General features: G+C 49.9%; 1 protein-coding gene across 2 annotated transcripts; it reads right to left on the bottom strand.

The window, feature by feature from the left end:
- Positions 1-869: 869 nt before the first annotated feature.
- MSANTD2 (Myb/SANT DNA binding domain containing 2) lies at positions 870-25,827 on the bottom strand. 2 transcript variants are annotated; one of them, XM_021525784.3, is made up of 4 exons: positions 23,457-23,951; positions 11,187-11,445; positions 9,470-9,530; positions 870-2,906 (listed from the first exon to the last, which is right to left on the bottom strand). In XM_021525784.3, the coding sequence occupies exons 1-4, from the start codon at positions 23,934-23,936 to the stop codon at positions 2,054-2,056; spliced, it is 1,653 nt and encodes a 550-aa protein (XP_021381459.1). In that variant the 5' UTR covers positions 23,937-23,951; the 3' UTR covers positions 870-2,053. The 2 variants fall into 2 exon arrangements, with proteins under 2 accessions (XP_021381459.1, XP_085416274.1); XM_085560148.1 differs by lacking the exon at positions 870-2,906 and adding an exon at positions 2,915-5,917 and having other exon boundaries at positions 23,457-25,827.
- Positions 25,828-26,407: the final 580 nt, after the last annotated feature.

Here is a 26,407-nt window from a genome sequence, read left to right on the forward strand (position 1 = left end):
AGCAAGGAGGCTTTGGGGGATCGACCTGGCTTGATCCCAGCAGGACCCCACCTGTCCCTGACAGCATCCTCACCCTCTGCTCCACCCGGTGCTTCCCGCTGGGCAGCAGCTCGGTGGGGCAGCTCACCTTGCTCTCCCTCTACTCTGCCGGCTGGGAGTGGGGAGGGTGGGCTGGTGACCCGCTGGTGACCTGATCCCCTTCCCCACTCCACCATCCCAGGGCTCAGCTGCATCCAAAGGCGATGCCAACTTCCAGACGGGCAGTGATCCTCACTTCTTTGGGATTCTGGGAATCTCTGCAGGGAAAGCAACCGGCTCCAGCAGTGCTCACCCCACATAGAAAACATCAGCAACTCCTCCAACAACGACCCCAGGAACAAAACCCCGATGGGAACATCCACAGGAACAAAACCCTGATTGGGATATCCACAGGAACAAAACCCTGATGGGAACATCCACAGGAACAAAACCCTGATTGGAAAATCCACAGGAACAAAACCCTGATGGGAACATCCACAGGAACAAAACCCTGATGGGAACATCCACAGGAACAAAACCCTGATTGGAAAATCCACAGGGACAAAACCCTGATGGGAACATCCACAGGGACAAAACCCTGATGGGAACATCCACAGGAACAAAACCCTGATGGGAAAATCCACAGGGACAAAACCCTGATGGGAACATCCACAGGAACAAAACCCTGATTGGGATATCCACAGGGACAAACCCTGATGGGAAAATCCACAGGGACAAAACCCTGATGGGAACATCCACAGGGACAAAACCCCGATGCGAATATCCACAGGGAAGAGCTCGGCACCTCCCCAAATCCCGCAGAGAAGGAGAAGGATGTGTGGAAGCCTCTGTACGTGTTTGTTTGATTTTATTAGGACCGACACATTCATCGTATGTCACAACGTCACCGATGGATGAGCTCCAGGAAATAAAACCCACCGGCCCCGGCGGCTGCGCGCGGGGCTGGACCAGGAACACGCTGAAAAGGCATAAATGCGTCCTCCCCCACCCCCCTCCCACTCCCTCCCCCTCCCCACCTCCCCCTTCTCACAGCTTTGATTGTATCCATAAGCAATGGGTCGACAACAAAACAAATAAAAATAATCGTTTTTTCCCAGCTGCCAGGTTGTTCTCACAGAGTTTTTGGAACTCGATTAAAAAAAAAAAAAAAAAAAAAAAAGGAAACTGAAAGGAGAAGAAGGAAAAGACAAAAAAAGGATAAAAGTGAAAATAGAAATAATAAAAAAAACAAAATTAAAAGAATCAAAAGAAAAGACCAAAGGAAAAGGATAAAGAAGTTTAAAAAAACAAACAAAAAAGACAAGATAAAAAGAAGGTAAAAAAAGAAAAAGAGGAATAGAGAAAAAAGAAAAAGAAGATAAAAATTAGAGAAATAAGAGAAAAAATAATTATTAAAAAAAGACAGTAATGAGAAAAATAGGGAAAAATTAATGAGGAAAAAAATAAAGAAAAAATAAAAAAGCCAGGAATTATTTTAATGTTAAAAAAATAAAATAAAATAAAAGCAGATATGGCAACGCTACTGAGGATGTGGAATACATCACGGAACCCAAAGTCTTTGCAGGCAACACTGTTTGGAGAGAGGAGAACACTCGATGGTGAAAAAAGTGAAGTTCTAAATTATATACAAGATATCTAAGGGTGGCTTTGAAAAACAGTCCCCGGGCCGGGAGCTGGGGTTTCCCTCGCCGTTATCTATTGCTTATTGAGTCAGATCCAGAGTAACACTTAGAGACGGATGCATCCAAATGAGACACCGTGGAATAAAGGAAAGAGCAAACCCTCAGTTGTGGTATGAAAACGCCGTGTGTACGAGCTTGTCCCACGTGGAATGTACCGACAGTCGTCCCGCGCGCTCCTCCTGGCGCTGCGCGTGGGCAGCGCCCCGCCGGCCTCGGCGCGCCCCGAACGCGCTTCCAGGCGGAAAAGTCCCGCGTGCCCGCGTGTCCACGGACAGGATCCGAGTGAGATGGAAAATGGGGCGGAAAGCCCTGATCCTTATGAAGGACGAGACTCAGTTGTTAAATTTTAAGGGGTACCCGATGGCTTTTTCCAGGCACTCTACCAAAGAGCCAGCAGACAGAAAATCCCTCTCCACTTCCACAAATTTGATGTAGATGGATTTGGGTGAGACACCGGGCTCTACGACGCAGTTCTGAGATAAAAAGGCGTTGATCCCGACCCAATCTTTGCTGAAGGTTTTGGTGTTTGCCTGGAAGTGTAAAAACAGGCACTGCTGGAGAGTCCGGACCTCGGCGATGCCGAGGTAACAGTAGATAATCCGGGCAGATTCCATATCCACCCGAAGGGAAGCCTGTGGCGAGGGGACCTCGAGCTCCCCTGGAGTCTCATTGCTGGGGTCGGGTGCCCGGTGCTCGGCCAGAGGGGAGGGGAGCTTCTCGTGGCACTCCTCATATCCAATGGCGTAGAGGCCGGGGCTTTTTGGGATCCCTCCTGGTAATAAATACTGCACCACGTTCCCTCCAGTGGGTTTGGAGTGAGCGATGGGAATCCAGTCGATCTCCATGTGCAGCTCCAAACATCTGGCTTCGCTGATGGTGATCTCCAGGAATTTGTAATAAACATTTTTCCAGTTCATTTTCTGTACTCGGGTCATGATCACCCGACCCTCCGGTTTTTCCGAGTTGAAATATTCCCGGAGCCGCTTGCCCAGGGGCACCTGGGAGCTGATCTCCGCGTAGTGGTAACGGATATCCTCCTTCCAGCGGGTGTTGTACCCAATGCCAAAAATGGCCAGTTTGTTAGAAAGGTGGAGCCTGGAGAAGTCCGTCCAGCTCTGAAACAGCTCCCACTTCAACTGGACTGACTCCAAGATTTGCATAATGTTCTGCATGACGTCACGCTTCCTGCAAATTAAGGAACAGGGAGAGAAGGATAAAGGCATCTGAGCTGAAAAACTTTCCCAGCCAATGCACCAACATTCAGAAAATATGAATGCCCATCAGCTTTCTTGCCTGACTTTTCTTACTACTATATATATATTTCTGGGGCAGTTTATGGGTTGTAACAACACCCTGATGGGGAATTTTAAATTAATCTTGACAAAACAAAAACAAACCCAACTCCAATGCCTCCTGATATCAAAGCATCTCCAAGGAAGCATGTATCTGGCACTGCTGAATAAATACATGCTTAACTACTGGGTCATTCTTTACAGTCCTGGGATTCAGTCAGCAAGTGGCCCATGAGCTGCATCCCAAACTCACAACTGCCACTCAAAACACTTCTGCCTTGTTGTTATCCCCAAATTAATGCCAGCAAATGGGACTGTAATTGTAAAAACCCCAATGGAAGCATGAAGGCACTCCCAAGGGCTCTGTCCTGGCACTGTGGTGGAAACACAACTCAAGTGACCAAACCCCTGGAGCAGAAGATGCTCCCAAACACATCCCGGATGCTGCGGGATGGACAGCAGCAATCCCTCCAGACAGCCAAGAAAGAAATCCCCACACTCCCAAAAATGTGTTTTCACTCTCAGCAGCAAAGTTTCAGAGAGGGATTTACATCAGGAGAGAGCATCTGTGTGCACCTGCAGCAAGCTGGAACAGCTTCCTCCCAGATAAATGAGACCATTAGGGTGTAATTAGCTGGTAGGGAGAATTCCTAATTTGGGAAGTTATTGTTCTATAATCAAACCCGTAGAAGATATTGCAACTCGTTTGCTAACAGAGAAACCTCTTTTGGTCCAACAAATGGGATGTAAAAAATCTTTCCATGCAACTCTCCTTCCTTTATCTGTTGTGTCATATCTGGAAAGCTGAACTGTGGAGGCCACTGCACCCCCAGGAGGATTTTTTTTCCTTCCACATCTTACAAGGAGCACATACTGTACCAAGTGACACAGGTTTTCTTCTGCAGGGCACATGCAAATTTCCCTCCTCCTGGAGATTCCTCAAGATAACTTGAACTCCCTAAAATCAGCTCTTCCCAACAGAGTCCAGCACCAGACTGGTGAGGGACATGAAGGCCTCTAAGAGCAGGCATGACACCCCACAACCAAAGCTGACTCTGGCAGATGCATTTCTGCCCAATAAATCCCCATGGGGAGTAGGTCTTTTTCCATCATAATGTAAGGAAAACTGGACTGGGAGCTGCAGAGCCTTCCTGTGGTGCTGGAGAGTCCTCACTTTAGAGCCTTTCATCCCAAAAAACCTTTTTCAGGGCACATGATTCTGGCAAGGTTCTCCAGCTCCTGGGTGTCCTGCAGGTGATGGAGGCCTCTGGGCTCAGGACAGAGCTCTGGTTTGACATATGATGCTTGGTGCACACCTCTGCAAACCTCACCTGTGCTGTCCAAGCCCCCCCAAGCATTTCTGAGCATCCAGGTTGGGACAGCTCCCTCCTCACAGTGACACTGGCACCACATCCATCACCACCTCATCAACCTCACCTGCCTTGTAGCACCAACCATGTCAGAGGTTCCCTGAAAAGACCTTCAAAGGCATTTTGGGAAGTACACTTCCACCACAACTGGAGTGTAACCGAGTTTCTAGAGCACTAAGGAGGGACAGGCTAGACAAGCAGAGCCCAGGGGCTCTTAAAAACACTGATTCCATCAGCACTGAAGTTCTGTTTCTTACTGCAAATTATTCCTGGGGCATCAGTTCCACCACCCGGCGGCAACAGAGAGAAATCCGATACAAGAATGCCTGTTTACCCCAAATCCATTTCCATTTGCTCAAACACTGTGGCAAAACTGATTTAAAGCTTCCCTGATACTCTGCCATGCTTGGAAAAGATCTTTTTGAGGCTTCTGGAAGTGCAAGTTTACCTTGTGGGCACAAGGGGGTAGGACAGCCAAGGGACAGGGCAGTGCTGGGCTCAGCTCGGTGTCTCAGCACTGGCACACACACTCGACTCCTGACAGCAGCTGAGCTCCAGTTATTCCCCTCCCAAGGCAAAGACAGGAGAGCATGGCGTGGGCAGGTTTTCATTCAACAGCTGAGGAACTGAAAGCAAAGCCCCCACCTTTATTAAGTGCACTATAAATACTCTGCTCAGTTTAGCTCGGCACAACCCGGAGCCCGAGCTCGGCTGCATTAGTCACTGCAACTGCTCCTGCAGGGAATGGCAATCACTGCATGAGAGCAGAGCTTCAGCAGCAGACTGAGAAGGGCTTTCCACAGGGAACTCACTGCTTCTAGCACAGAGGAAAACAGGGAAAGACAAATTTTAAGGAGCTTTGCTTTTCAGGTTTAGCATCTTCTTGCTTTTGCCAGGACCCGACTTGGCTGAGCTTTGCATTCCCACATTGTATCCAGGATCGATGACTTAGCCAAGCAAAGGTATCATAAGCAGTAAAAATTACTATTATTTAATTATTAATTCCAAATGTAATTTTAATTTATTCAACCATTTAAAATTATTTATTAAACATGTACTTATGGATTTGCTTTATTTATATTGTTAATATGATTCATTTTTCAGGAGGACAATGGGAGCTGAGCAGTGCTTAACCTGTTGTGTGTCTCAGGACAATCTCACTTCTCAGCTGCAGAAGGTGCCCTAGAGCTGCATTTTCCCTCATCATCAAACCATCACCTCCCTGCTGGAGTCTGGGACCTGCATTTCTTCCTCCTTGGAAGCTTTTGCAATTCAAATTAGGAAAGACTTGAGACAAGAGTAGGCGCAAATTTGTTCTAAGGCGCTGTTTCCAAACCAGGCAGACTTCAAAGGGCCCAGAACAGCTGCTTGCAGTGAAGCTTCACAAGTTTTCTCAAGTTCATCTTCCCAAAACCGGCAGTGAATCAAACCACTTCTCGAACTCTCTAAGTAGTATTTCACTTTTCAAAACAGTTTACTTGGAGATAAGAGCCAAGGGCAGGCAACAGCAGAGCCGACATGGGGAAGGAGCATCCTGATTGAGGATGGGACATGGATACAGGTTACCTACTGCCCTTTGCTTCCCATACTGTCAAAAATAAAGTGAAAGGTGGGAAGTCTCTGTGTGTCATGGACTCCGAACACTTTGGTCTGCAAGGGACCTGAAAAGCTCATCTCATTCCCATCCCTGCCATGGACAGGGACACCTTCCACTAGACCAGGCTGACCCAAGCCCTGTCCAGCCTGGCCTTGGACCCTTCCAGGGATCCAGGGCCTCCCCACCCTCACAGAGAGGAATTCTTTCCCAATATCCCATCTAACCCTCCGGCAGTGGGAGCCATTCCCTGTGTCCTGTCCCTCCATCCCTTGTCCCCAGTCCCTCTCCCCAGCTCTCCTGGAGCCCCTTTAGGCACTGGCAGGGGCTCTGAGCTCTCCCTGGAGCCTTCTCTCCTCCAGGTAAACACTCCCAGCTTTCCCAGCCTAACTCCAGAGCAGAGGGGCTCTGGCCGTTGCAGCACCTTTACCATGTCCCCCTAGAGCAGCCCGTGGCTCTCTCTGTGTCACTTGGAGACACACTGCTTGAGTGGGGCAGCTCTGCTGTCCCACATCGTTGGGAAGTTCAGAGGAGATGGGATATTTGCCCTCTGGCACCCAGGCAGGTCGTACACATGCTGAAACTAAAAGCTATCCATAGGATGCCCACTAAATCCCTAAAGCTGCAATTGGCCTTTTTTCCTCCCAGATTTGTAACTCGCTTTTCCCCAGCCCTTTCAGTGTTTTGGGGCTCTGTTACACCTTATGTTCATCCAGCCTTCCTTCACCCAACCATATTTTAATGGTACTTGGGGAACCTGGTCCAGACATTCCCTAGCCCTCACTTTCTCCTTTGCTCATATCCATTCCCGTGCCCACAGCATTTGGCTACACAATGGGAAAAAAAAACTTCCTGCTATGAGCAGAACCAAACTGCACAAATATGAACCCAGCACTGCTCAGTGCAGCGAGTTCCCGGAGCCATCGCTGCGTCGGGTCCTTGGGGATCTGAGGAGAGAATGAGACACCAGGGGTGGGATTTAAACAGCTCTTGGCTCTCACACAGACCTGCACTGGGACCTGCAGCAATCTGCTCGCCTTCCATGTGCTCCTGCTCCATGGCTGGGGGACAGCCTGGAATCCAGAGGGATCAGGACAAGCTCAGTCAGTGGCCTTGGGCAATCTCATGAGGTTCAACAAGGCCAAGGGCAGGTGCTGCACCTGGGTCGGGCAACCCCCAGGACCAGTCCAGGCTGGGGGTGAAGGGCTGGAGAGCAGCTCTGGGAGGAGCACTCGGGGTGCAGTGGGTGGGAGCTGGGCAGGCCCTGGCCCAGAACCCCCCTGGGCTGGGCTGATCCCCAGCGTGGGCAGCAGGGCAGGGGGGATTCTGCCCCTCTGCCCCCCAGGACAGACCCCACCTGCAGAGCTGCCTCCAGCTCAGGGCTCCCAGCACACGAAGGAGCTGGAGCTGCTGGAGCCAGGCCCGAGGAGGCCACGGAGATGCTCCAAGGGCTGGAGCCCCTCAGCTCTGGAGCCAGGCTGGGAGAGCTGGGGGTGCTCACCTGGAGAGGAGAAGCTCTGGGAAAAGTTGGGGAGGGACTTGGGACAGTGGACAGAGTGACAGGACAAAGGGGAGTGTTTTCCCACTGCCAGAGGACAGGGATGGATGGGATATTAGGAGGGAATTCTTCTCTGTGAGGGTGAGCAGGCCCTGGCACAGGTGCCCAGAGCAGCTGTGGCTGCCCCTGGATCCCTGGCAGTGCCCAAGGCCAGGTCTGGACAGGGCTTGGAGCCACCAGGTCTGGTGGAAGGTGTCCCTGCCCATGGCAGGGGGTTGGAATGAGATGAGCTTTAAGGTCCCTTCCAACTCAAACCATTCTAGAATTCTGTTTCTCTGTGTCCAAAAGCACACCACAAGTTTCACCAGGATTTGAATCATTTCTGGAGGCAATTTCTGCTGGAAATCTGGCCTTCACCAAGAAGGCAGATGAACTCAACTTTGAACTAGGATATCTGCATTTTTAAATGTCGTGCAAAGAGGTGAAAGAGTTTGACAACTACTTATCTACTGTGGCTTTTAGATGAAATTTTATTTTTTTAAGATAATAAATAAATACCCAGCTTATCTTTGAATCAGCCGTGCATCTTCTGACTGCTTTTAACCTACAGAGTCAGAGTTTACAAGTTCCTTCTCCTCACAGACAAGGGGAAAAGCAGCTTTCAGCAAATCTTTGTGTTGGAAAATGCTCTGTGCTTCCACTCTGAATGTAGGACAAGTTTATCTCTGGCACGCTTCACAAAATGCCCCAGAGTTCAAAGACTCCACTGCATTTTAGAAGGAATTTGGGGGGAAAAAAATGAACATAAAACTCTGAAAGGTCTCATTTACCAAAATCTAATTCAGCTGTTCATGTACACATTAAAACTTGGAAGAGAAGATTCACATGGTCTAAGCCTTCTCCTCAGAAAATTCAGGATTATTTGCTATGGAGCTCCTTAAAAGTAAAATTACTCCAGAACACCACAAAGAAATGGTTCAAAGTGGCAGTAAAAAAGTTTATACCGAAAAAGCTGTTTTTCTACAGGTTTTCTCTGAGTTGTTAAAATTAATTTGCTCCATGTGAAGAAAAAAGTCACCTTTGGCTATGTGAATATCCACCTGAAGTGAGAAGTCTGCCAAAGCTACACCACTGCCATGGAAGCTTCTCATTAATTATTTTTATTTTAAAGTTATTTTTATTTTCTTAAGTTATTTTATTTTAAATTTATTTCTCTTTTTACTTATGTTTATGTTAAAGTTTTTTTAGAGAATTCTTTTTCACGGAGTTACAGTACAAAGACTCTCTCTTATATGACTCATCAGGGATGTTCTGTTGCTGTTCCCAGTGCTGGTGACCTCCTACCCTAGAGCAGCTGATTTTCTACCACGGAAAATCCCAGTAACACTAAAACCCACTGGTGTGGGAGCTCCTGTGTGGAACCCCAAAGGATCTGTGAGCCTGGGCTCACTCCCACTGCAGACAGACCCACAACCACCCCTAAAGGCTGGCAGAAAGCAGCCCTGGACAGAGTAAATACAGCACAATTCCTTTCATTTTTGGGAATGTTCTGTGTTATTGTTGGAGAGGCAAGGCAGAGTCGCATGCTCAAAGCATTCAAAAGGCTCCAGTGTTTGTTAGATTAAACCCAGCCAAAAGGTTACCAGTAAGGTCTAGAAAGTTATAAAAATGAAAATCAGAGACTCCCAAGCTTTGGTATGCCTTCCCACCACGGAAGGGAGCTGGTCTTGTGGATTCTATCTGTGGTTTAAGGCCTCACATCATGTAGTAACTCGTGTTCTGTCTGCTGACTGGCAAAGCCAAGGAGACACAGAGTTGTGAAGCTTTTCAGCTCTTCTGAGGTAATGGGAATAATGCATAAAGCAGATTCAACTGTATGAATAGTCTTGAACAATGTATTTATAATTATAAACAGAAGTTTCAAATATCCTCCCCTCCTGCACATTATCCCCAGGGAAATACATTCCAGGGTAAAACATTCATAAATTACTTACTGCGTGTCTTCTGAAGATTCCTGTTTTATCTTTAATGTTCTTTTTGTAGTGGGCATTTCATCTGAAAGGTAAAATTCCAACACATAATTAGATTTTAAATAATGTTTTTAGGGGCTTTTTTTTGGTAAAAGAGGTTGAAATTAAATAAAAAATAAATCTGAGTTGCTTCCTAAGCCAGGCAGTCTGCTGGAGTTCTGCATGAGACAGCTCCAGCTCCCACACCCTCTGTAATTGATTCAGTTTTTCTTTAACTTGGAAGAGATATGGTCAGTTAAGATCAGAATCTCTCTACACAAGTGAAAAACCATTCATGGACAAGGCTCCAATTCCTCCTATTAAATCACACATTGACAGAATTGCAAACTACATTGTTCCAACGAAAAAAATAAGAAAAAGCAATTCTGTGTTTCTAATGGCACATTTCAAGAGGAAGCAGCAGCAGAACTGCATCTGTGTTCAATTCAGACTTTTGTGCCAAGTGCTTTGCTCACAACTTCTGAGCGTGAAGGGCATCGTCAGCCCAAGCACACGCAAATGTCCCTGAAACTGGTGACAAACCAGGAGATCCCAGCTTGACTCACCATAACAAGCCATACCAGACATAATTAGCCATCATTTACATACGTTTTGTAACATTTTCTTCTCCCCACTGTCTCTCTCCCACATATTTCTGACTTTTCAATCCCCCAGGGAAGGAGTCTGAGGAACTGGAATGCGGTTAACAGCCAACTTGCAAATTTTAACATTAAACTGCGATCTAAGGCTCTTTCAAAGCATCCTGACTCACCAGTCCCCCAAACACAGATGTGTACAGATACCCAACTGCATCTCCTCTCCCTCTTTCATCCTATAAATGGGGAAAAAAAGCCTTTATGAAATTCACCCTCTTCACCTGCATCTCCATTGGATCTGACCAACGTAAAGCTTCTGCTGCGAGAAAAACCCTGCTCAGGCAAGGGAGGGATGCACACCCATAAGAGGAATAGCTTGAGAGAAGTATGCCTCAAAAAACCCACTTCTTCCCAGAAGTGCTCAGATTGGAGTGTGTTTTCTATCAGTGATGTGGTACCCTGATCTGTTTTAAAAAGTTCAAAAAGCCATGAGCAACAATTAAACCTCCAAATTAATTTTAAAATTGACTTTTAGGCAGAGACAGCAATAATTCAGGCAAGAAAAGCACGTGGAAGAGTTTGGTTTAGGTCTCAAACATCAAGTGTGAGCTTGCTTGCTATTTTTTCATTTAAAAAAGGCCACACCTGTGGATATAAATATATTGACATGTTTAATATCAATATATCAAGGTAAATAAGAAAGAGCAACATTTTTTACAGTTGTTGGTGCTGCCAGCAGCAGGCTGAAGCCCTGTTCACAATTTAAGCAAATGGTGTTTGAATGGTAACACCCAGGTACCACTGGAAAGGAAAGTGTCTCCTGAATCCCATGAGGGAAAGTAAAACTGGGAATGAAAGGACAGACAGGGATGGTATCACCTCTGCTGTTTCTGGGCAAACAGCTCTTCTTTCCTCCAGTCCTGATCCATGGTTTGCTTTTGATTAATTGAGGAATTTCTGTCCCTTTTCTCCCCAAGGATGTGTTTAACATCACGACCACATTCCATCCGAGAGATGAAAGCTGGTACAGAGGTATGTGTGTGCCAGACAGCCAGGAGCACAGGTGAAACCCAAGGAGGAAGATGTGCCAAGATGGGATTTCTTACCCAATTCCTGCTCGCCCGTCTGGTAGCAGTGGAGATCCTGACTGTGGTTTCCCCAGTCCTCCTGAGAGTACTCCTCCATCGTGCTGCCGTCCGACTCCAGCTCCTGGTACAAGCCACTGCTGTTGATGAGGACGGGCTGGCAGGGCTGGGAGTCCCATCCTCCCTGCCCAAACACCTGCTCCAGCTGTTCAAAGGTGTAGCTGCTTTTCCTCTTGCCAACGCCGTGCTCCTTCACGCGGCTGTAGCACCTGCGGAGGGTCTGAGAGAGAGAAGCAGCTCACTCAGGGGTGTGGGGCTGGACGAGCACACAAGCACTCACACACAGTCACACAGGCAGAGTTTAGGGCTTTGGGGGTTATTTCTGTTGGTCATATTTGCCCCACGCTCATGAGCAATGCTCCCAAATTAATCTACACCCACCAGGAAGCATCATATATATCCGACATTCCCGCTTAGCATTAACATCTGTGACACAGGACAAGTTGTGTAGCAGCTACAGATTCTTCAGATTTAACTTGGGTAATTTATTCTCTTTCTCACTTAAAAAAAAAAAAAATCCCCAGATTTCCTATGGATGCAGGGAAAAAAATAAAATCAAAATACCAAGAGCCCCCCAGTCAGAGACACCAATCAGCCAGGAAATGCACACCTACTATGAGAAGGAGAAAGCAGAGCTGGTGTTGTGCCCACAGCTTGGAGAGGGGAAAGCAGAGAGGAGAGAGAAAGGAAAACAGAAAGATTTCCCCCAAAAGCAAAGACAGTCCGACCTTCCTTACTCTGGTAAGAAGACACAAAGTACAAAATGGATATGCCTAAGCTATTCAGCTAGGAAAATATTTATTACTTACATATTTTTGCATTCCTTACTAACTCACTCTGTCTCTTGTGAAGCTGCTGAAATTTAAAAGAGGTCAAATCAATAATGCTCCCAGTTCCCAGACTTTGATATCAAGCATCAAGTAAGTAACAGCACTGAGGTGGCTTGGTATGAGCAGTCTCAAACAAAGCTGGGGCAGAACCTCCCACACAGATGCCAAAGCCTCACCCAGTTCTGGTGATCCCTTTGACATCCCACATCAAGGGCTAAGCCACTTCATTGCTGCTGGATAAGCCTATGGTTCCAGCCATGTTTCCCCCCTACTCTGGAGCAAAAGACAACTGGGGGTAAAAAAACTAAAGGTTTCTACACAACCCTCAATGTGGTTTTAATTCTACCACTGCTCTGATTTTGAAAGGCAGTGATATGCCTCAGGTTTTCTGGGTTTGGCTATTTTTTCAGATTGGTGAACTGCTAGAAAGCATTAACTTTTTAAAAAATTAACTTTATCAGATTGCTGAGGTTCTAACTTGAGTGGCAAAGCTGTTTCCAGAAATCAAGAGAGGCATTAATTTGGGAAGGACTAATCCTGCTCCCTTGCTTTCTGCAGGAGAACTGTAATGGACACATCATTACAAAAACTACTTGGTTTCTTTTCCCCCCAAAGAAAGGAACTTTTAAAACTCCAGAAAGCTGGAACCTACCTAATGCTCCTCATATACTGGTTTAACAGCATCAGCAGCAAAGGGATACATTTCTAACCAGTTTCCTCCAGAGATTCAGAGCCCTGGGGGCAGAAGCAAAACCGCTAAGCAGCAAGTCAGTATTACCCTGCTGTTTTAAACAAAAACACACGAAAACGACACAAAATAAAAAAAATTAACCCATATAAACACACAGGCAACAACAGGCATGAGTTATTCCACGGTTTAAGGTGGAACCCTTCCCATTTTTGCCATAACTACCTCAGGATAAACAGGCAGATCCTCTTTGGATGGACACCAGCACATTTTAACTTTCTGTGTGTGAGCAGGGTGCAAAACAACCTGCTCTGGCAACCTAGACCCAAACCCCAGCCTAGAAACCTGCTGGAATTTGCTGGTGCACAGAGGGTTCCCTCGGGCTGGGGTATAGATACATTTGGTTGTTAGAATTCAGCTTTCTCACTCCAATTACTCTCCTTTAAGCTCAAATCTCATTGACCAATAAGGGCAAAGTGATTTCACTCCCAGACTCTAAAATCCACCCAAGTTAGATTTTTTAAAATGTATTCCCCAGGCCCCAGTTCTTGTACCTGTGCCAGATTATCCATAGGAGTTAAACATGGATTTAGAGCCTCCAGCTGAATTTATTAGCAGCCTTCAAGTGAAACAAACTGTTTCCAAAGCATCCCTACGCTTGGCCAAGCCCTCTGGGAATGCCCGACTCCCTCAGCCACTCTATTTTCACACCCTATTTTCAGCATGTGCTTCAAACATCTCTCCCCACCAATGGGGTTATGGAGGATCCCACACTAGGTTGTAGCCTAGTAGTAATTAATTAATTCAGTCAGGCTGCAATCTGGTTTATTTTACTATCAAAATAATTTAGCAGCAAGTCAATGTAGACAAGTAGAAAAACTAAAGGGAGCAACAAAAACTAAAGGAAAGGGGATGAAAATAAATGAGCAATGGCGTGACTGCTCATCACTCTTAAAGGTGAAGGTACTTTTGGGGGTACTGTCCAGATGCTCACTTGGTTGTGTTACCTCAGCTTCTGCAAGCAGATAACCTAAAATTTGAGGGAGATAATCTCAAATATAGGGCTTTCCAAAGCACCACAGGGCCTGTGGCTAAGCAGCTGGTGCCTACTTGTCTTGTGTGCTGGAGAATCAAGATTCCTGCTAGCTCTTTCTTCTTGGAGGCTCTCCTCAGTGTCTCCAACAGGCAGTCCCTACAACTTCTCTGATGTTCCCTCCAACTACCACGTGTCAGCCTTGTTTCATGTAAAGCTACAGGCTTCCCTTCTTCAGAGAGCCTGGTAACCTAAATAATTACTCAGACCTCAGGAAACCTGGACATTTTAAAATCCTAAACCTTTCTCTCACCATTTTATTCTGATCTCCAAGATCTAAGGTCTGTTTTGTTTCTTACGCACCTCCTCTACTCCTCCTGGTGTCCAGCTCAACTCCTGCTCCGTGGTTCCTGAAGTGCACATACACAGATTGATACAGATACAGAAAGCAGGAAATTTAGGACAAGTAACTGAAAACAGACCTGATCACTGCCCAGTGACTGCTCAGACTGGAAGAGACCGAGGCTTTTGCTTATTGTTCTGCAACACTGCCTGCAACACGAACACACATTATCCCCACTTAATTTGGAATGAGGAAAACCAAAGGAGGAGACAGTCACAAAGCTCATTGTGGATTTTCTCACCATTTCTAACTCACGAGTCCTCATCTCTACAAGTGAAGCCACCGAAGAACCTGGAGCTCTGCAGGAACTGCAGGATGAGGATGAGAAAAACCTTTAGGAAGGCTGCAGACATGGTCCTCCTCCCAGCAAAAGAATAAGATGAGGGAGAACCAGACCACAGCAAGCTTTTCATATATAACCTGAGGTCATCCAACATGGAATTCCAGATCCCTGATCTGAGACATGTTCTTACTCAGGGAGAAGCTATGGGCTCTGCAGAGCAGTTTGGTGGCTGTGTCCACATTCATCTGTTTAAGTTGATTAATTTATAGCAGCCTAAAGGGGTCCAGATGTCCCAGAGCACCACCTAGCACAACACTCAGCTTCAAAGAGTTTCTTTTACTTAATGTAGAGGAGCTCTCAGCTTTATATGCTGAATTAAGAACAGCAGTGCCAAACAGCTCCCTCCTTCATCATGCCAGGATACTCACAGGAAACACAAGATGAAACTACACTGGGACAAAAGAAACAGCTTTTGAAGCCTGGGGTGGCTGTAGGGGACAGTGAAAGGTCTTGATGCTTCCATTTTTAAGTTCCTGGGAGCAGAAGGTAACAAATCTGTGCAATAATTTCAGCTCATGAACTTTTAGGTTAAAAGCTATGTGCAAGGCAGGAGAACTTTTATGGGACATTGCCTCAACAAGCCCCATTTCTGTGGTTTATCAAAAATAAAATGAGAAGAGCAGCACCTCAAACTCTTGGGTGAGCCACACACCACTGCAGTAAGGCAGCTGATGACACCAATGTGTGAGGACCCAAATAGGAACACCCCTCTTCAGAACGTGAGAGCCCAGCACTCTAGCAGGCTCCCAAGAGCTCAGGGTCAGTCCCAGGAGCTGCCACAGCCCAATCTGCAAAGGCTCCAGCCCCACAGCTGGCTGCACATCTGTCTGAGCACAGCACTGGGGACACTGCACTGGGGACTCGATGCCTGTCACAGTAAATCACTCTTTATATGAAAGAGCAAGGCTTTGGTTGGATCCTGATTTACCCAAACACACAAGGACTTCCTGAAGGATTTAACTCTGGTACTGAGGAAAAATGATGGGAACGTGCAGAGGGGAGAAGGGTTGGGGGTAAATATAGACAAGCTGATTGTCTTGATTGAGGTAAGAACAAAGCTCTCTTTGGACCATGAAGAAGCAAAGTCACCCTGGTAGACACAGGTAGGGGGATATCAGTTGAGGCAGGGCAAACACGGGTTTTTGTTAGGGAGAGCTAGAACCAAACAAAAACTCACAGCCACCACTGCCAGTTTCTAAATCACAATTAAATGCAATAAAAAAAAAAAAGCTCTTTCCTGGATAGGGATTATTTACAGAAGCTCCACAGCCAATTGCAGAGGTTAGCCCCCATGAGACAGGGCTTTGCAGAGTGAATGAAGCTGGGGTTTAACAGGCTGTGTCCCATCAGGGTGAGGAAAACAGGGATGTGTGGTGCTGTAACAACAGAGCCCACAGTGCTGCGGGCTCAAATCAACAACCTGGCAAGATGCTCCACTGGCTGCTGCTACCAGAATGCTGAGGATACTCAGACCCTCATCAGGGATTTGTTGCTAATTGAGCCAGACCCCTAGAGAGGAGACTCCAGCACTGCCTACAGAAAGGTTGGCAGCTGGGCACCTCTGTCTCTTGATGCTCCTGGTTTTCCTAAACCAGCACAGGAATTAACTTGTTGGAGCTTGAGAAGGCAGAGAAGCACAACCTTCCTCCAGACCCACCAAGCTAATGACTGTAGAGTTTGGATGTAGTGTGTGGTCCTCCAGAGAGAGCTCAGCTTGCAGAGATCACTGAATCACAGAATACCCTGAGTTGGAAGGGACCCACAAGGATCATCCAGTCCAACTCCTGCCCTGCCCAGACACCCCAATCCCACCATGTGTCTGATGGTGTTGCCCAAATGCTCCTGGAGCTCTTGCAGGGTCAGTGCCATGACCATTCCCTGGGAAGCTTGTGCAGGTATCCAAGCACCCTCTGGGGAAAGAACATCTTCCTGATATCCAGCCTAAATGGATGAGATGTCTGAGTAAGCTCCAACGTGCTCCTGGCATGACCTGTTCAAAAATTACTTACTTTGGAGCAATGAAAGCCACACCTGAGTAGGTCACCTTGCCTTCAGAAACAAGCTCATTCCAAAAATCAAACTCGGAGTTGCATGCATCTACTTGTGATCATTGTGATCAGGACAAACATCATCACACCACTCACAAAACCAAACTTCTAAGGAAAATCCAAACTGCAGCAGCCTGGATGAAAAGAGGTCTGAGATGTACTGAAGAAGCCACATCTGTGCAGGCCTCGAGAGATCACAGACTCAAATCCCTGCTGGCCCTCACTCTCCAGTGAATGGAGGGAGACCACAAGCCCATCCAGCAGAGGAAGAGCAGCACAAATCATTCCACAGGTGGGAGGGAAAACACTCCTCTCCAAAACGAGCTTCACTGAAGTGGCAGAAAGCACCAACACGGGGCAGCACCACAAGGGAAATGGCTTGTGTCATTTAAAGCCCTAAAAACTTGATATCCAACCATGTCCCAGCCAGGTGTGATCCTGAGGTCTCTAGAGGAAGGTCCACACCATTTCAACTGTGTTGTGAAAATGTTACCAGGGAGACCAATCTCTAAATCTGTGGGAAAAGCTGGAATTGGAATACCAAAGGCGACTTGAACCCAAATTTTCTCCACTAGTGGGGAAAGGGTTGATAACAGGTGAGGCCACAGCAGTCCAGAAAGCATTGTCTGCGTGGCTCCCAAATTTACACACTCAGCAAGAGGGAGGTAAGCAGGAATCTGCCCCTGTGACAGCACTTGAAGCACAGTGCAAGAATCAGGAGGATTTTTAACATCTTCCCAAGCCCTCCACAGTCAGAGAGTACTACGGAAAAAAATTGTGTGTGCCCAATCTAGGATTTAATGTTCACAAGTCCCCCTAAATGAGATTTAATGCTCAAGTTCTGCAAATCTGTCCTCCTGCAATGAGTTCATGACCATCAACTGTTTCTGTCTCAACAAGACAATCTCCCAGCTCCCTGTGGGAATCATTCTGCACCCATGGAATAAGCAGAATGATTGTACACCCGGGTACACCAGAATGATCAGACCAGAGTATTACAGACACACAACAAGGCTGCAGAAGCCACTGGATTGTAAAGACACTAGTCCTGCATGTGCAGTTCAACCCAGATTCTTCCCAGCACAACAGCACTCTTCAAATACCCCATCTGAGAGCAAATCCAGGTGTGTTCATTCCACATGACACCCATATCCCAGAAATACTCCTCTGCCACAGCCCCACAAAGGATTGAAACAATTAAATCTGCTCTTTGTCACTGAAGGGTTTATTTTTTCCTGCTATAACTATCAACAAAAAGTTGCTCCCACCTACCAGAGCACATGAGATACTCCAGTGAGAAGCTGGGCTGCTGGGAAGGATTCAAGGAATGGCAAGAAACAGCCCAGCCTGGAAAATCCAGCACATCTGAATTTATTTAAGCAAGGGAAGAAAGGGAGGTAACCTGAACACCTACACACATCACAGCCCAGGGAGTTAATGGGATGGGGAGCTGGGAGTGAAATAAACTCAAGATAAAGACACCACATTAAAAAGAAATAGAAACCCAGAATCATGGAATTGGGTTGGAAGTGACCTTAAAGCTCATCTTGCTCCACCCCTGCCATGGCAGGGACACCTTCCACTGTCCCAGGCTGCTCCAAGCTGTGTCCAGCCTGGCCTTGGACACTTCCAGGGATGGAGCAGCCACAGCTGCTCTGGGCAACCTGTGCCAGGGCCTCAGGAGCCTCACAGGAAGAATTGTTTTCTAATATCCAATCTAGCCCTGCCCTGTCATCGAGAAGACATCCCCACTTGCTCTGCCACTCCAGGCCCTTGTAGAAAGTCTCTCTCCATCCTTCCTGTCAGCTCAAATCAAAGACAAAGTTGCTTTGAAGGTGGATGGTTGGCTGGTTGCTATGAAATGCACCAAGGCTCCATCATTTGACAGCTTCAAATCAAAGACAGCCACTCCACTCATCAGACCCAAGGATGGAATTCTGGCTGAAATCCTCTAACGTCCAGCAGCTCACACTAGATCACAGCAATCATTGCTTCCCAGACAGCTTAGCTGGAGCAGCTTTTCCTGCCTTAAAAAACAACTCCATGCAAGGTTTACAGATTGTTTACATCACAGAGCAGCTAAAACCACAGGCCCCTTACAAACAAGCCCTGCCATCATCATGTTTTAGTTGCCTAAAGCAAGAAATACCAACAGCGATAGTCAGGTGTGATTTTTCCACCCCTTCCCATTTCATGTGGGTTTGTGGCACTCCCATCTATGATTGTTCTTTCTGAAGCCCTCAATCAGAATCTCCAAGGTATTTGGTTTCCTTCTGAAAAACAAATTACTTTTGTGGACAACCACAACCCAGCCAAAACCTCCAGTCACCCATCTGGGAGGAGGAAGAGGTTGCTATATACAAAAAAAACCCCAACAACAGCGGAACTGGATTGGCTGTGATACTTGGGAATTCCTGCAGTCAGGAGTTAAGACATTGGAACCACTTCTCTTTGAATCAATGGGTTGGTATTGACTCTGGGAAAGGCAAAATAAAAGCAGAACTCACATTTCTGCAGTAGCTGAAGAAATGACATTTTTTAAATGCCCTGAAATTAGTTTTAACAGCAGCTTCTAAGAAGGGATTTGTCTCTGCTGGGGAAAGGCTCTCCAGCTGCACCCACAGCCAGAGGATTTCCAGCCCTGAAATGCTCTCTCAGCCCAGCTGAGCAATGTGCCATCAGGAGGAGCAATATTTGATTCTACCTTCCATACAGATGCAAGAGAACCAGAAAATCTCCCATGGGTCTAAAAAAAGGCTTAAAATCTGGTATTGAAGAAACAACTGGAGCCCTTCATTTCAAGAACATTCCTTTAAAACAAAACAAACCTTTACTTCCTGAAAACACCCCTTGACTCACACAGCTCTGACTGCAGCACCTGAGCTCACCTGCACTTTCCCAGAGCATCCCATCCCTGCAGCCACCTGGGGTGGCTGGTAGAGGATGAATTGACAGAGTTCCAGCACACTGATGGAACCTGTTCCACCTACCCCATGGACTGTGATCTCCAAGCTGTGTGGCCTTCACACAACAGCTTCACAGCACAAGGCAAGGGCTCATTTTCCCATGCTTAAATTCCCAGCAATTCTCCTGCTGCTTGGTTGAAACAGCATCACCCAGTGCAGGGCACAGGATCCCAGCAAGGCTGGAAAGGGTTTGGCCAAATACTCCATCACCTGCCTTAAAATCCCAGCTCTAAGGTCAAACCTGAAAACAAAAAAGCTCTGCATATGCTGCTGTGGGAAGGTGGTGAGTTTCAGGAGAGAAAACCAGGCTAAATCCTTGCTCAGGAACACAGGGAATAGGAAAGGGCTGGATGGAAAGAACAGAGAGCGTCACTGAACAAGCAAGGATTAAGGACAGAACACGATTTGAAGGGATGAGGATGCTATGGCACACAAGACAGCTTTTCTGGGAATGCAACAGGCAGAAATCAAGATGTTCCATTCTTCCTGCAGCTCCCAACTGCAGAGCTACCAAAGCCACAAACCTCAGAGCTACCAAGTTGGACTCAAGGTCTCTTTCCAAAGGAAAAGCTGCTGGAACAGTTACATGTGAATCCCTACATTTGAAACAGACCCTTCCAGAGCAGCTCCAACCTGACAGCAGCCTCGTTCCAGCTGCTGATGCTGAAAAGCACACGCAGATGGTGAGAGAGAGGCAAAAATCTGCATCAGGACCTTTCTGCACACCCTGTTTGAATTAAGACAGAATGCATCCGTGCCATACAACTGGAAAACCCTCTGCTTACAAGCTGACTTGTTTCTTTCCAGCTCAACTGGCTGTTGAGACTCAAGAGTTGGCTGTGTCCAGGGAATGCAGATGTTTCCAAGGAAAGCAGTATGGCATCCTTACCTAAAATTCACTGAAAAACCACCAGAACCTGGAATGTTTGAAGCACCATTTATTATCCAGCAGCAAAGCCTCAAGTTTCTGTCCCCTGATGGGCATTAAGTACCCTACAAAATCATGGAAACACAGAACATTTTGGGTAATAAATGGAACAATGCAGCCATGTGCTCCTTCATCACCATCTCCCCAGTCCTGTTTTCAGTGTGGAGGATTCCCAAGTGCCTGTGCCTTCCTCTCGTTCCTGCAGCTCATGACAGTCCTCCTGCTCCATCTCAGAAGAATCCATGCATGATCCCTCCACATCCAGGAGTGACTTTTGTTTGTGGTGGACCATTGAAATGTTGAGCAGCCAATCCTGCCTGGAATCTTACACAAACTGGAACTTTAGGGTTGGCAACACCTACCACAACTATCTCGATAATTCCTGTAACAAGGTAAATTCCTGACACCCAGGAGAGCTCACAGCTCTCAACAAGGGCTCATTTCCCATCAATTCCAGGCCAAAACCCCTGAGAGCCCAAAGGTTTTGGAAAAGCCACATTTCTGCTGCTCCAGATGACTGTGCTGAGGAAGGCCCTCACTGTGGGAGTCAGGATATGCAAAGTTTGGGTGTATGGTGCCAGAGACAGCAGCATTCCAGCAGTTGTTCCTCTTCTGCACATGGCCTGATGAGAGGCCAGGCTCACTCATGGTTGGAACACAGATAATTCCCTCCCAACTGGGCATTATAGTGTTGAAGGAGAGCCCAACCCCGATGTTCTGCAATCTAGAAACATCCAACAGGTCTGTCAGGAGCTGCTCTTGGGGATAAATATCAGCCTTGAGCTCTTTTACTGCTTTTTATGGGTGGTTTCTTCCAAGCTTGAATATTTCAGGGGCAAAAAGGTTTTCAAGCCTCACTTCTGAAGGGAAAGTGGGAGAATCCCCAGCTGCAAGAAGCTCAAACTGCTGGGAGTGACCAAAATGCTCCCCAAATCAACTCCATCCAAGCCCAAACAGCCAGCTCTGGGCAGCTCTGACAGCGAGATGACACCTCACAACCTGCCAGCATGCCCCAAAACTGGGGCTGGGGGCCTCAACAGCACTGACTGCCATCACAGCCCAAAACCATTGGACAAAGCCAGACCACCACAAGGAACTTTTCCATCATGCAACTGCCTCTGGGAAAGCTCACAGGTTTGCATATGAGCTGATTCAAGCAACAAGCACCTTGAGAGGCACCATGAAAATTCACAGAATCACAGGTTGGAAGAGACTTCCAAGATCATCGAGTCCAACCCAGCCCCAGCACCTCAACCAAACCCTGGCACCCAGTGCCACCTCCAGGCTTGTTTTAAACACACCCAGGGATGGTGACCCCACCACCTCCCCAGGCAGCCATTCCAGAACTTTATCACATTTCTGTAAAAAACTTCTTCCTAATATCCAACCTAAATTTCCCTTGGTGCAGCTTGAGACTGGTTCTGTCAGTGCTACCTGGTGAATGAGGGACCCCATGAGGATTCACAGTGCAGCAACGTTCCTCTCCAAAAATATTTGGGTATGTTCAATGGAAAAAGGTCCCTGAGCAGCAAACACACAGACATGAGGAAAATACATTGAGAACCCAAAACTTCTGAAGAAATTTGGTTTGTTTTGAGTATCTATTTCCAGGACAGGCTGCTCTAATCAACAGGGATCCAGTGGAAATCTCTCTCTCTCAGACATTGCTGATGCTGCAGCATCCCTTATTCCATGTAGTTTGCAAATTGAAGGCAGCCCAGGTGTACACACCTGAACAGCCCCAGCCCAGTTTGCCCAGCAGGTGTTTTTAAGGGATGGGAAGAGAAAGGGACAAACAACCAGTCCACTGAACCCAGCAATAACAACACATTTATTTTTCACTCCATCAGCATCTGAAGTGGCTGCAGGAGCCTAATGGGTCAGGAAAGGAGAAATCAGAGCCAGAGGGAGATCAGAGTGTGCAAATCATCCTCCCAAACACCATCCACATTTACAAACCCAAACCCCACAGCGATTTCCACATCGTCCAAGTGTCTCCTCTCTGTAAAAGCAGGATGCACAAAGGAACTGCTCCCAAACCAGGAACCAAACCCAGCCCTTTTTTCCCAGGGAATGATAGAACTGGAAAGGCTCCTCTGGCAAATACAGCCCATGGGGCTGTGTATCAATTACTCAAGAGGTCTGTGAAGCCACAGCACGTTCCTGTTGAGGCATGGGAGCCATCAGACTATACAAAACAACTCCACAGCAAAAGACAGAGCCAGGAGCACACCAGAGCCACACCTTGTTACTGGGGGAACTGGGAGCCCCGTTTTCCCAAGGGGGCTACAGGGAGCAGCCAGTGCCAGCCCCTGACAGACAGCTGGAGGACACAGGAGGGGACAGAGCCCACCACAGTGCCCACAACACCTGGGGGCAAAGGAGGACACCCAGGGGAAAGATCCTGCTGGGGACACGAACAGCAGGGATGCTGTGTCCCTCCCCACTCAGGACCACAGCGTGCTGCCACAGGCCACCCTCACGAGAGGAACTGAACCCATGGGATGCAGTGCCCGTGTCCCAGAGCTGCTGCTGGAGCCTCCGGGAGCAAGGGAGGGACCCAGAGGAGGTGGCAGCCAGGAGACACCGATGGAACAGTGGGAAGCCAGGCAGCCGAGCCAGGAATGGGATACCCTGCACCCAGAGCAAGGGCTGGGGACAACCGTGCCACGGCCAGAGAACGCTCCACAAAAGTGCATCGTGCAGACCCCGAAAGGCCAAGCCCTGGGGACAGAGTGCCCCCAACCCAGGGCCAAAGGACAGGCTGGCACCCACAGCCAGCGCCGAAGGACGCTCGGGACAGATCCTGAATGGACCGAACTCCCAGGACACGGTTCCCCAGGAGCAAAGGACGCTCAGGCGAACAGCTCTGCGGGAAAGCCACCCCGGCCCGTCCCGGCAGCTCCCCCAGCCGCGGCCGGGCGGCCGAGCACGGCGACCCCCGGCTCACCCTCCCGTCCCGTGTGGACCGCGCCGCCGCCCCCCCGGGTACCTTGATGCGCTCCCGGCACTGGGACGGGGTGCGCTCGTAGCCCAGCTCGGCCAGGGCGCGGGAGACGCGCTCGTACATGGCGGGCCCGGGCGCTTTGCTGCCGAACACGGTGCCCGCTCCCTCCAGCTGCTGGTACCGCGCCTCCACCAGCCGCTCGTTGCCCCACACGGCGATCAGCGCGTTGGTCTCCGCCGGCGTCCAGGACATCCCGCGGCAGGCGGCGGCCGCGGCGGCGGCGGCGGCGCCGCCGGGCGAGAAGGAGACGGAGGGCGAGGCCCCGCCGCGGGCGCCCAGCGCGGCCCCGCCGGCCGCCGGCCCCGCGCCCAGCGGGGAGGCGCCGCTGGGCGTGGAGGGGTCGGACAGGCTGGGGTTGCCGTCGCTGAGCGCGCCCGGCGAGCCCGGCGACAGCACCTCCATCTTGGGGACGCGGAGCGGTGGCTCGGCCGGCGGGAGCTGCGAGGAGCCGCAGGGCGCCGCCATGATGGGGGTGCGCACCGAGCGGGCGGAAGTGACGCGCGGCCGGGGGCGGGACTTCCGGAAGCGGCGGGGCGGGGCGGTGCCGAGGAGGCGGGGCTGTGGCGCGGGGCGGGGCCGGGGCGGGTCCATGGCCACAGGGGAGAGCGGCCGGCGGGGCGGGGCTCGGCGGGAGGGGCGTGGCCGAGGCGGGGCATGGGCGTGGTGGGCGCGGTTATAAAATGGGCGGGCACACGGGGTGCGTGGCGAGTGGGCGTGGCTATGTGTGGGTGTGGCTCGTCGCCTCAGCCCCGCCCCGTGTGGGCGTGGCCGCGCGGTGGGCGGGGCCCCGGGCGGGCTCCCCTCAGAGCCCTCAGGGCGGCCCCCCCTCAACCCGTCCGTCCCATCGCCCGGGGTTTGCCTTGCCCGGAGGACCCCAGATGTGCGGCCGAACATCCCACAGGATGGTTTAGCACCCCCAGCCTTGGGGCAGAGCGTTCCCGTCGTACTGGGGCTGAGCTCGCCCCTCCGGGCCGGGCACCCCCTATGCCTGTGTGGAGCGCCCCGGAGCTCTGGGCTTCCAGAACTCCCGAGCATCCCCCAAGGGCTGAGGCTGAGTCCAGCGGGGCGGGCACCTCTCCTCTCCCACCGCTTGCTGCCCCCGGCCCTGGTGCCTCCGAAGCCCCGGGACCCCAATTAACGGTGGCCGTGATTGATGAGCCGGGGCGCCGCTCGCGGGGGGTGCGGGGACACCCCAGCTGCGCCCCAACTCTTCCTTAAGCCAAGACTAACGAGCATCGGGGAGATTCCACCTCTCCAGACCCCCTCAAACCCCCCCCACATCCAAGGGGGGTGGTTAGATAGGTCCTGTGGGACCCCCGCCCGGGTTAGTTAATTAAACGCTTTAATTAGGGCCGTGTTGGTTAAACAAATGGCGGGGGAGGGGAAGGATGGAAGGGGACATCCCCCTGCCTCTGCCTGTCCCTGTCCCTGCCGTCCCTGCCCGCAGCACGGCGCGAAGCGATCAGGACTGTAATTATACCCCTCTAATTAGCGGGATTAGGGGCTAGCGGCGGCGCGAGGCTGCGGATGGATGTAGGGGGCGACCCCACACTCCATCCCCCACCCCGACCGGGCTCTTTGTCACTGCTGTCCCCAGGGAGTGCCCACAAGGGACGTCCTCAATGCCTACACATCCTCAAAGGGATGTCCCCACCGCCGGTGTGTCCCCAAAGGGATGTCCCTGCTGCCACCACATCCCCGAGGGTGTAATGGGGCAGCGTGCCCCAAAGGGGTGTCCCAATGGCAGTCCTGTGGCATGTCCCCAAAGGGATGCATCTGCCCCTGGCATGTCCTCGGTGCCACCACATCCCCAAGATGTTGTCCCTGCTGCCAGCATGTCCCCTCACTGTCACCACTGTGACATACCCCCCAAACGGATACAGCCGATGTGTTCCCAGAGGGATGTTCCCACTGCCAGCACGTCCCCAAAGGGGTGTCCCCAATGTCAGCACCACATCTCGTCCCCAAAATGATGTGTCTGCCATCACCGTGTCCCAAAACAGGATTCCCCACTGCTGGTGTGACCACAAGGGGATGTCTCTGCTGCCACCATGTCCCCAAAGGTATGTACCTACTTCCCTGGAGCGTCCTCAAAGCGTTCCCTGGAATATCCCAAAACAGGATTCCCCACTGCTGGTGTGACCACAAGGGGATGTCTCTGCTGCCACCATGTCCCCAAAGGTATGCACCCACTTCCCTGGAGTGTCCTCAAAGGGGTGCCCCCACTGATGTGCCCCCACTGCCACTCCTCAGGCATGTCCCCACAGGGATGTGTGTACAGCCAGCTCTGCTGCGTGTCCCCAGCGGGCTGCACGCACCAGCCACGCCATGTGGGGTGTCCGGAGGGGTGTCCCCACTGCTGCTGTGCCCTCAGATAGCCACACCAGCGGCCAGCGTCCCCGCGGCTGTAGACCCCCATCCCCAAGCCCCCGGCGCTGGCCGGACCACAATTAGAGACCCGGGGGGGGGGTGTGGGGTGGATGCAAATGAGGGCGGCGGTTAATTAGGGCCTGAACACTCATTACGGCCGAGAGCAGCTGATTACGATGCAGCTCCGAGTCCCGGCAGCGCTATTTGACCGCGCTTTAATGACATGGGGGTGGGGAGTGGGGGCACAGGGGGTGCCCCCAGCCCTGCTCACCCACGGCACCTCCGCAGTCATTCCTGGAGGGAGCAGGGCCACGGCTCAGCCCTGCCGTGAGCCGGGACCGTGCGTGGCCGCGGCTCAGCCCTGCAATGAGCTGTGGCAGTTCTCAGCCAAGATCGCCCCGTGTGCTGGATGTTCTCAGCTGGGCTCACCTGTGAAATGGGCTCTGGGTGACCTCAGCCAGGGACACCCACGCGATGAGTCGTGGCCATTCTCAAACGAGACTCCCCTGTGCAACAACTTGTGAGGGTTCTCAGACAAGGCTTATCCGTGCAGCGAATTGTGTGTG

This window comes from Lonchura striata, chromosome 24 (genome assembly GCF_050655825.1).
Source record: "Lonchura striata isolate lonStrDom1 chromosome 24, ASM5065582v1, whole genome shotgun sequence".
NCBI lineage: Eukaryota > Metazoa > Chordata > Aves > Passeriformes > Estrildidae > Lonchura > Lonchura striata.